This window comes from Scyliorhinus torazame, chromosome 11, assembly GCF_047496885.1.
Source record: "Scyliorhinus torazame isolate Kashiwa2021f chromosome 11, sScyTor2.1, whole genome shotgun sequence".
In the NCBI taxonomy this organism is placed as follows: Eukaryota; Metazoa; Chordata; class Chondrichthyes; order Carcharhiniformes; family Scyliorhinidae; genus Scyliorhinus; species Scyliorhinus torazame.
Window position 1 is genome coordinate 132,622,366 of NC_092717.1, and position 11,862 is coordinate 132,634,227.

The window sequence follows — 11,862 nt, forward strand, 5'->3', positions numbered from 1 at the left end:
ACGAGGAAGAACAAAAGGGAAGGTCTTTGATAGGTTGGCAGGCATGGTACAAAAGCCAAAGGAAGTGGTAAAGGGTAAAGTAAAGAAACAAAATGTGAATGTCTGGATAGCAGCTATCCGAGTGCAAAGTGAAAGAATAGAGAAATCAATGAGAAATGTTGAACCAGCAAAAGAAAACAGCACAAAACAAAATGGAGGCAGAGGTTATGATCTAAAATTGTTAAACCCAGTGCCGAGTCCTGAAGGCTGCAGGGTGCCCAGTTGAAAGATCAGGTGCTGTTCCTCGAGCTTATGTTGAACTTCATTAGGACGCAAGCAGGCCAAGGTCGGAGTTGAGGACAAGGGGCAAAATTGAAATGACAAACAGGACCAAGCTTGTGGACTGAACAGAGGTGTTCTGCAAAGTGGTCACCCAGTCTGTGTTGGTATCTTCAATGTAGAAACGACACATTGTGATACAATACGGTAAAGTGAAAGAAATACAAGTAAGTCGTTGTTTCACTTGGAAGGGGTATTTGGGCTGGAAGAGAGGGCAAGGGAGACAGTGAATATTCTTCCATGCCGTGCTACCTTCTCTGGATCTTACTCATATCAGCCTATCGCACTCTGAACTGGTAGCACTCTGTTCTCTTAGGTCCATCCCTAATACCATCATCAAACATCAAACCCGCTGACAAAGGTGATATCATGCTTATCTGCTACCTCTCTATTAAATAGATCACTCTCTGGCACTTCCACCGCATCCAGAATGAAGTCACCACCAAACACATCCTCTGCTTTCGGTAAAAGGGACCATACTCTCCATAACATCATGGTCCACTTCTCAGTTCCCCAGCACCCTCTCTCTTTGCTATGGCTCTTTTCATTGCAAGCACAGTGAATGCAACATTTGCCCTTTTACCTCCTCCTTTTTCATCATCCAAGCTGGAACAGCTCCATTCAGTCTGCAAGCATGACCATGAGATTCTGTTGTTTGTCATTTCAGTTCTCCACCTTACTTCAACTCTGACCTTTCTGTCCTTGGCCTGTTATGGTGTTCCAGTGGAGCTCGACGCAAGCTTGAGGAACAGCACCTCATCTTGCAACTCTGCACTCTACAGCAGTCTAGAATCAACATTGATTTAAACTATTTTATTCTGCCTCCATTTTGTTTTACTTTTAATTCAATTTATTTGTTTGATTTTTTTCATTATTCATTTGGACAGCTGCTATCAAGCTATTCACACCTCATCTAAACACTTCTTTTGTTTCTTTACTTTATCCCTTGCCACTTTGGCTTTAGTACCTTGAAACCTGCCATTTAATCTCTATCCTATCACAATCTCAGATTCAAGGCAGACGCACTCCTTTGCAATCTGAGTGCAGCTGGCATTTCTTCCTGATATTCCCGAGCTTTTCTTTGCAGCTCCAACAACTGATTTAGGACCGAGTAGAGAGGCTTGTCATCTGATTCGGACTCAGCTGATTCATAGCCTCAGTTCTCCAAGAGCAGACAATCTCTGATGTGCCTGCCTCTACCTGCTGTGGATCAGATTGTGCGCTGCGTTTACTTGATTTTGACCCTGCTGTTGAACTTGGCCCTACTGAGGTGTGTTTCTTGAGCTAAGGGAGGGTGCAATTAAGCTCTGTGACAGGTCTTCTATGTTGCTGTCCTCCGGATGCTCATCCAAGGTGCCGTTAGGACTGGAGTTGAGGGCCAGGCTCATGGCTGTCCTCATCAGCTTTCCAGAGGTGCCTGTGAAAGAAAGGAGAGATAATTAGTGCATGGCAGGGAACTATGAAGCAGGAGACAACTCAGTATGGTGTCTGTTGGATGTTGTAATGCAGGATCCTCACTTGGGTATGCGCTGCTGACCTTGCCTCCCGTACAGGAATGGTCCACATCCTAGGGACTTTTCACAGTAACTTCATTGAAGCCTACTTGTGACAATAAGCGATTATTATTATTATCCTCACTGGCCAGTTGCATGGCTCAGTTCTCGAAGTGTGTGAGAACCTTGGTCTTGGCGACTTCTCCACTGGTATGGGGCCTCCTTATTGTGAACCCGCTTGTCGTGCATGAAGACAGGTGGAATGTGAACAAAATACATGTGAAGGCAGATGGTAAGGATGCCTGGCATATGTGGCTGGTGCGTGGAACCCTGGACAGGATCAGCAAGCTCCAGAGAAGGTGGAGATGTGAGGGTGTGTGAGAATGAGTGGTGATGTCCCTTGAGTTGGCAGCAAGTGAGGTATTTGTAAATGTGTGACGGGCATGAGTATCTGAGTTGAGTGATGAGATGGTTGACTTACCCTGGTACGATGCAGGAGATAATTTATTCCCTTCCTGCACTGGGTGGCTGAACTCTTCTTCAGGGCATTTGTACTGATTGTTGCTGCGATCACTTCCCAAGTCTGATTGTTCATCTTGCTGGAGCTTCTGCAGACAGAGTGGAGGTCCAATACATTGTGACGGGCCTTGACTGCGTCCAGTAGACACTCCAGTGAGGGGTCACTGAATTTGGGTGCTGCATGCTTTCTGCCTTTGGTTGCCAGTACTTTATGAAGCTGCCCTAAGCTGCAGAGAGTGTAAACTTTGTGCAGGGGTGCAGTTTTGTGCAGCGGTGCAGTTTGAGTATTGTGGCCCCAAGTTCCGGAGTGCTGAGGTCGCAGCAGTGCAGGCGAATCAGAGTCTGTCTGCTAGTGATGTGGCGTGGTACCTGTAGATGCATATTGCATACTGTTTGAAGCCATGATATAGCGCAAAACCTACCATTGTGGCTGGCTGGGTGAATGCCTTATTATTATGCCTGCAATCGGACTTTACATTTTTCAAGTGAAATACCAGCTATTGCCTTTGGCTGTTATTCAGAGCAGTCATTTTTTTTTTTTTAGCTACTGTCAAGAGCTTGTTGTGGTATTCTTTAACGCAGGGTTTCTCAAAGTACGGGTCGCGAGCCCCGGATGGCTTGCGGGAGGGTTTAAGAAGGGGTGTGGTGTTCCCAAAACAAGAATTTCTTGTTGCTGCACTCGTCAGTCGCTAACGACATTTAAAACGAGAACCATCATTCAGACGTCTGACCATAAGAGGCAACAGTGAGCAGGTCATTGCACCCTGCGCGTACACGTGGCACCAAACGCTCTGTACAGCCGCAAAATCGTGGAGGCGCGAGCGTCTTTCATTTTCCAGCTAGGCAGGCAAGAGGATTATGAACATGGAAGAGATGTCCAGAGACAAATAGGCAGTGAACCGACTGGCCAGGATCGCTCATCGGAATTTGCTGGAGAGACCTGCACTGGAGAGTCCACAGCAGGTTAGAGCAGTGCTACTGTTAGCTCTGTTGTGTACAGAGCACCAGGGCCTCCGATGAACAGCCTACAAAGAAGAAACTTAAATGGGACACAAAGCAAAATAAAGATATGTTGAGGAATGTTTTTTGTAATTATGCCAATGCAAATCAGGACTCAAAGCCCATGTGTGTTATATGAAGACAAGTACTGGCGAATGAGAGTTTAAAACCCTGAAAACTACAAAGGCATCTTAAGACTAATCATGGGGAGCTGGAGAATAAACCTCTTGATTTTTTTCGAAGGATGCAGCGAGAACTGGAACAAAATCATCAGCTGAAGTCTCTAGCAGAAATGTAACATTGAATAACAAAGCACAATTAGCCTCTTACATGGTAACTTAACCACGTAGCCCCAGAAAGATTAATTCTCCCTGCAGCATTACACACGGCTCGCAGGTCCTAGGTAAGAGGTCAACTCAAGCACTGAAATGCATCTCGCTTGGTGATAACATAGTGGCTCGCCGAATTTGTGATGTTGCTGAGAATTTAGAAGCACAGCTTATTTTTTGTTTAAAGTCAGCACAGGAGTTCTTAATACAACTGGATGAAAGTACAGATAATTCAGATTGTGCAACCTTGCGAGTATACATTGGGTGCTTTTGGCACAATGAATTTGTCGAGGATTTGCTGTGCTGTTAGACATTACCAACCAGCACGACTGGCACACAGATCTTTGAAGCGTTAGATAGATGTGTGGCTGGAAAGCGGGCTTGACTGGGTTCATTGCAGAGGAATTACAAGCGATGGGGCAGCCAAGATGACTGGAAAAAACACCTGACCTATAATGAAGTTTAAGGAGGCAGCTGGTCAGGACATTGTTTGGAATCATGGCGTTATTCACCATGTGGCATTGCCATCAAAAGGAATTCTAAGAAGTGGTGTTGAAATTAATTGTGAAAGTCGTGAATTTCGTTAAACACAGCGCATTTAAAGCCAGGCTTTTCGAGGCCTCTGTGTTCCAATATAAGGGCGCCGAGTGCACACATTTATTGCTCCACAGAGAGGAACGTTCATTTTCAAGGGGTCAGGTGCTTGTCAAAGTTTACAAACAGAGATATGAAACCCATGCTTTCCTCTTTGAGAAATCGTTCTCTCTGTCTAATTTGTTTAGTGATGTAAGTTGGCTGCTAACTATTCTTACCTTTCAATTCTAAACAAACTACCTAAAATTGCAAGGAAAGGATGTTGATTGCTTTCGGCACTGTGAAGAAATATATGCTTTCCAAAAGTAATTGAGAGTTGGCAAGTGCGAGTACAAAACTAAAACACTGGCATGTTCCCCACACTACTACGTCACATTCAAAGAAAACAGTTAGTAAGGGAACTGTCAATAAACTGGCAAGCTTTATTCAGCAGCTACTTTACAGAGGAGAGGTTCCAGATTTTGAATAGAAGAGGTGGGTGAAAAATCCCTTTGAGTTTGAGACCCCTGAGTCTATTATTAATTTACAGCTGACTGCAAATGAGGGTCTGAGCTGCTGCACCTGGCCTATAACAGCACATTAAAAACATACAAGTTCATGAAGTTGTCAGCATTCTGGACTGGCATCTCCCAAGATTATCCAGTGCTGAGTAAAACCAGCATTTTGTTGCTATTGGCCTTCACGACAACCGAAATGTGTGAGGTTGTTTTTCCGTTCTCACAAAGATGACGACGGCACGAAGGAACGGGCTGATCTCTGCACCTGATAGGCGTGTTACATGATAATTGCCCTCTCCTCCTGTAAACCTGATTGGAGTGAGATCATGAGGACCAAGCAGGCTCACCTGTGGCATTAAAGGTAAGTGAACGTGGTGTGGGTCACGAAGGTTGTCAGACGTGAGTCTGAAGGTCACTTGGTTGGCAAAAGTGGGTCCAGAGGAAAGAAAGTTTGAAAAACACTACTTTTCAACATCAAGTCCACCCACATCAAGGGGTGAATTGAAACTCTTTACTGGAATCAAAGAGTTCCTGCAATTCAAAGCACAGAATCAACTAGAAATGATTGATACTTTGCTGATTCTAGCCCTCCCAGTTATTGACTATGGCTGAATGAACCTCTCCGGAGATATAGATGTTAGCTTATCTCGTAGCATCAGCCATAAGGACTTGCATTCATTCAGCATGTTGATGGCATGCTATGCTTCGGATGCTTTTATAGCACACACAAACGCCAGTCAAGCACAAATGGAGCCAATTACAAAAATAATTGTGGTGTTTGTTTCTGTGGGTGTGTTTTGCAGGATAGAACAACCAAAGTTCTTTGTAGTGTGCGTGCACATTGCATTCACTTTAGTTCAAAGGCACATCTATGTTAGTGATGTTAGTGAGGAATAGATTCAAGGGTAAGAATCCAATTATCTTCTGGTAGACTAGTCTTTACATTGAGATTTGTGATGAGTACCTAATGCATTGCTTCAATGAGGAAATGTCTATTGCTGATATCAGTTTAGCTTTGAGTGCGGTCTCCATATATGTGTGATGAACATAGTTTCTCACAGAAAATTGGATACATTCCCAAATGCCTCTTGACTCCATATATTATGAATTATCCTTTCCTATTATTGCCATGCCAAAAGGTTACCTCTGATATTTGGGGCTGTAACCTCTGCGCTACAAGGAGTCATATCGGGTTGGTTGCTGAAGATGCGCTGGGATCCCTACACCCAGCCCCATCCTGGAAGTTCACAATAAGATTTGCAAGGCAGCAGCCTGGAAGCGCAATTGCCCTGCACAGGGAACCATTCGAAAATTGAGATTTAAATTGTAAAATTCAGATGGTTTCAACTTTACCTTGTACACATAACTTGTCAACGATCTTTAAACCTGGCTGGACCTTTAAACTTACCTAGTTTACAGCAACCATAAAAAGGGGCGTGACTTATCTGCCTTGGACTCTACAGCCCATGTCACTAGGTCCCAGGAGTTCCCTGCCCTGCCCAGACCTCAATTGGCCTGAGTCGGAAGGTAAGAACTTTTGAGCGGAATGGGAATTCAACTCTCTTGCCACTTCATTGGAAGTTACAACCCTTTATTTATAATCATATTGAGAAGTATAGAGTAACCGCATAATTTCACTGTTGCAGAAGATTAATATGGAATCGAACTAATCTGTGCGGTGGGAGTTGGAAAATCTTCATTTGTGGCTGGTGCAAAAAAAAGATGTGCCAAATATTTTAAGACAGCCACACATACTATGACTCAATGATGCAAAGACAGGCTTATAATATTTTGAGTGATTTTTTTTAAAAACTAGTTCATGATGACGTAGTGACTCCTTACATCCTATATGCAGAACATATTCTTTTAGTAGATGGGCTGATTGATCTTTCTTAGTCACAGCTGGTCTGTGAAAGTTTGGGAATTTTAAAAATTGGTCACATAAATAGTTTGGAATTATTTATTCAGATTTTGTAACCCTGTACTGGAAATTCTTTGTTAACCGTACGGAAATATATGGATTAAATTACGTTTGTTTATTGATCGTACTGAAATATTGTTTGATTTATTTCAGGCTCAAAACAGATTTAAAGTTCCTCTGGGAACAAAATTCTACAGAGTGAAAGCAGTGCCCTGGAACAAGAAAGTATAACAGCGATATGAGACATTTGAAACATCAATATGTTAGCTCACTTTTCCTTTCTGTCACAATTCCTTTAATGCTTGTTGTGCAACATTTGTTATGCAGCTTCTAAAGATAATTGGAAAAGAAGGTGGCACAAATGTAAATATCACATCAGTAGAAACTTGCTGGAACGATGCTTCATTTTTGATACACCCCATTCAACTTGTATTGAATTCAGCACTGCCCAGATCATAAAATGCATCTAGTCCCATTCAATGAACTGCTTGCATTCTTACCCAGAAGACCTAGAAATGTGGACCAAATACATTATTTTCAAAGAGCATGCCCTCTACATTGTGGCAGAATAGCCATGTGATTTGCTTGTTCAAAACAAATTCACTGAATATTCAGATGCCTAAACATTTGTCATTATTATCAGCATTTGTGAAGGAATCAAAGTAGTTTGAGAAAACCATCTTTACCATATGTATTTAATCATTTAAATATTTATAGGAGTGTCCCTCGCATGCAAACTTCCCATATAAACTTTTATCTTAAGTTTGCTTCCATGAATTTTCATTCTAGCTGTTAATCTACACACATACTTCAATTACTTAGAAATATATAGAGATCTAGCCTCGTATGGTGAAGAACTGTGCAATGAATATGACTGGAATTTGAATCAGTTGCTAGAATTGCATTACTGATGAAATGCACCGTCAATCGTTAATTGTGTATACACATTGGAAGGGAAGAATTTGTGTTGTTTACAAATAACACCGTACTAAAGCTTCCCAGAAGTCTAAAGCTGGAATAAATGTAATATATTGTTTCATTCTTGGTGACCAGTGTTCCATTCAGTTTTAAAACCAATCTCTCATTGTATATTAACCATCATAAAATCTTCAAGTTGCAAACATTACTGTATTGCAAAAGCAATTCAAAATTTTGAAACAATAAACATTTAAATCTGTAGTGGGTGCATCATGAAAAATGTTTAATCACTGTCCTGGATTACTGGGAGAAAAGAAAAGTATTAAAATTCAGTGTAAATTTAAATTATTATTGGATAAAGTTGTTAACTTTTCCTTCATGTTTAAGCTATTACTGTCTACTACATTGCAATATTGTGTATATTTTAAATTGCTTAACTTGCTGTAAAGTGTTTCCAAGCATCCTGAGGTTGTGAAAAGAAATTCATAATTGCAAGTCTGTTCTTATTTGCACATATTTGGGACTAATTATTAATATGAGGTATGACAAAAACATGTTAACACTGTTTGCATAATATGATAGATAAACACAGTATATTCTGAGTGCCAGACATTCCAGTAGTGAATGATTTATGTTCTCTCGACTGTGGTAAATAAGCAGTTGGATAGTAGCTTGGTACTAATTGAGCAGCAGAACAGAGAAAAAAAAAGTTGTAATCTTTAAAGCAATGTGTAATCCTATTGCAAAGTGCTGGTTCCAAGGCAACTAATAATTAGCAAAACATCAAAAACCAGAACCAGAATTGAGAATTGTTCTTCAAATCTTCTTTAATAGGAATTGACCATAATCCTTAATCTTCAGCTCAGACTATGAATTTTTCATTCCTTTTGTTGGAAAACTTTCCTGCAGCTATCTAATGCCCCATTCAGACATTATTACAAGTGGTTTTGGATCTACTGAGATTATCTGCAGGTCAATTTGCTAGTATTGAGGTTCCATGCCATCCTTTCTGAATTGGCTGTGGAGTGTGTTTTCCACCCCAGATTAATTTAATTCAAATTTACCTGCACTGCCCCAATAGGGCTATTAACATCCACAAGATGCCTTGATAAGAGATCAACTTCTCATATAAAATATATGCTGCGCTACCTCTCTTCCACCTTTGTCAACTAGTCCACTGCTGCTGTGTTGTCAGACTGCTCCAGTCATGGATAAGCTGCAATTTCCTCCAGTTAAACATTGAGAAAATGAAAGCTATTTCTGCAATCTTGCCACAAGCTCTATAATCATGAGTTGCAAAGAAGAATCATATTGGACTCAACTCTTTTTCCCCACAGGTGCTGCCAGACCTGCTGAGTTTTTCTAGTTTTGCTTTTCTTTTAGATTCCCAGTATTCTGCATGTATTTTTCTTTTGATACCTTGTGTACCATTGCTATTGATTCAATCGCTCTCCCTAGCCACCATCTCGGGTTGAGTCCTATTAGGTCCAAATCTGAACTACTGATTTCCTATCGTTTCCATTACAGAAATCACTTTCTGCCATCTCCAGAACTCCTGCCCTTGCTTCAACCTATCTACTTCTGAAACATTAATCTATGTCTTTGTCATTTTTTTGACTTGTTTGTTTCAAAACTGCAGGCTTCCAGCCTCCATAAACTTCAGCTCATCCAAACATTTGCACATCATGACCCTTTCATCCATCAAATCCCAATGCAGACGACCTCCTTCAATACCTCACATTTATATTTTTTTGTTAAGTCCCTTCATAATCACTGACCAAGTTTGGGGGCAGGACTTCCATGCCTGTGCTGTCATTTTTGCTAAGGCAGTGAGCCTCTCTGAAGATTCAGGAAAATGTAACAGCAAGTTTTTCAATGTAGAATTCAGAATGTAGACTTGTGCTTGTGATCTTTATAGCACAGGATATCTGATGAGGATCATGCTAGAAATCTATTTTACTGTCCCTAGTAAACGAATGTATGAAGCCTGCTGTAAACTTACTGTCATTCAAGATCAAGTAGCACAGATCAAGGACAAAGTTTTGGTGACTTTGAAACTTCAGACTACATAGGTCGCACCTGAACAGGGCAGGGAGGAATTTCCTCATGGGGTGATTTGCTACTATTGGGGAGAGTTCAAACTAACATGACAAGGACATGGGAGCTAGGAAGAAGCAGAGGAACAGCAAGGTGTATAGAGCATTGGGAGAGGATTTCCAGTTGCGGCTATGCCTGGGTAGGTCGCACGGTCGGCAGCTCCTGCCGGTAATGGACTTTTGGGCCCTTTTAAGGAGCTCCAGCGGCATTTGGACGACGATTCCCGGTGAGGGAAGGAAACGGTGAGGGTCCCCCACCACTGTGTGGAGTGGAGCGGTCAGAAAAGTGGCTTTAGAGAAGAGAGGAAAATGGGCATGAAGAAACAAGATGGCGGTGGACGGGGATCAGGCAGTGTGGTCCCAGGAGGAGTTTTTAAGAAGCTGCTTTGCTGACTTGAAGGCGGAGGTGCTGGCCCCTATGAAGGCGTTGATTGAAAGGCTGGTGGAGACCCAGAAGATGCAGGGGACGGTGATCAAGGAGGTGCAGCAGAAGGCCTCTGATATTGAGGACGAGATTCTGGGCCTGGCGGTCAAGAGTGGAAGTGCACGAGGCGCTGCACAAAAAATGGCAGGAGAAGCTGGAGGACCTGGAGAATAGGTCGAGGAGGCAGAGACTGGGTCTTCCTGAAGGCGTGGAGGGGTCGGATGCTGGGGCATATGTGACCACGATGCGGAGTACGCTGATGGGCGCGGGGGCCTTTCCGAGGCCCCTGGAGCTGGATGGGGCGCACAGAGTCCTGGCAAGGAGGCCGAGGACGAACGAGCCGCCGAGGGCTACGGTGGTAAGGTTTCACCGACCGGGAGTGTGTCCTGCGATGGGCGAAGAAGGAGCGGAGCAGCAGGTGGGAGAACACCGAGATCCGGATTTATCAGAACTGGAGTGCAGAGCTGGCCAAGAAACATGCAGGATTCAATCGGGCCAAGGTGGTCCTCCACGGGATGGGGGTGAAATTCGGGCTGCTACAGCCGGCGAGGCTGTCGGTCATATACCAAGACCGACACCATTATTTTGATACGCCGGATGAGGCATGGACTTTCATCAAGAATGAGAAGTTGGACTCGAGTTAATGGATTGCAGTATGTTATGGGGGTTGTTGGTGAGGGGGATTGGGCGGGGTTTTCCCCGCGTTTTCTTGTGTCTGTGTGGCCCTTGGGGATTTGGGTGATGTTGCAGTTGAGAGGAGCTGCGTCACGGGGTGGGGTCGGCCCAGGCAGGGAGCGCGGTTTTTCCCACGAAATGGTGGGGGTGGTACTGTGTTCGATGTTCGCATTGGTTCATGTGGAGGGGTGGAGAGCTGGAGATTTGGATGGGGAATCCACAGGGGGTTTGGAGGTAGAGGTGGGAGCGGCCGGGGTCAGCATGATTCAGCGGACTTACGGGAGTGAAATGGGGGGGGGGGCAGGGGGGTTTAAGCAGGTGCTTGGCCGGGGGGGGGGGGGAAACGACTGGGTTGTTGCTGTGCTGACTGAGGGGGAATTGATGGGAAGAGGGAGAGTCAGGGTGGGGAGCCTCCGTCTGGAGGGTGCGGGAGGCGCGGGCACGTGGCTGTCCTAAAAAAGGAGATGGCTAGTTGGAGGGGGGGGTGGTTAGCCCCCCGATCCGGCTGATCACGTAGAAAGTGAGAGGCCTGAATGGGCCGGTCAAGAGGGCCCGGGTGTTTTCGCACTTAAAGGGGCTAAAGGCGGACGTAGCCATGCTACAGGAAACGCACCTGAAGATCGCGGATCAAACCAGGCTGAGGAAGGGATGGGTGGGACAGGTTTTTCACTCGGGGCTGGATGCGAAGAACAGGGGGGTCGCAATCTTGGTGAGTGAGCAGGTGACATTTGAGGCGGTGGGCACTGGAGCAGATAAGGCGGGTCGTTATGTTATGGTGAGTGGCAGGCTGCAGGGGGCCCGGGTGGTGCCAGTGAATGTGTATGCTCCGAACTGGGACGATGCAGGTTTACTCACGGATAGATTTTTTTCGTGGTAAGCAGGGTGCTATTTTCCAAGAATGGAGGGGGCGGAGTACTCGGCCATTACGATCTTGGACCATGCCCTGCACTGGGTGGAGCTGGGGATGGTGGAGGGGAGAGGCCAACTCCCGCTGTGGCGAATGGACATGGGACTACTGGCGAACAAGGAGGTCTGTGGGCGGGTCCGGAGGTGTATCCAAAGATATGTGGAGGCCAATG

General features: G+C 44.4%; 1 protein-coding gene across 3 annotated transcripts in view; it reads left to right on the forward strand.

Moving 5' to 3' along the window:
- The window catches only part of rb1cc1 (RB1-inducible coiled-coil 1), a 250,378-nt gene extending 242,529 nt beyond the window's left edge, over positions 1–7,849 (forward strand). For all 3 annotated transcript variants that reach the window (XM_072467777.1, XM_072467778.1, XM_072467779.1), the window contains one exon: positions 6,824–7,849. In XM_072467777.1, the coding sequence (XP_072323878.1) occupies positions 6,824–6,901 (78 nt within the window). In that variant the 3' untranslated portion in view covers positions 6,902–7,849. The remainder of the gene's footprint in view (positions 1–6,823) is intronic.
- The last annotated feature ends 4,013 nt before the right edge of the window (positions 7,850–11,862 follow it).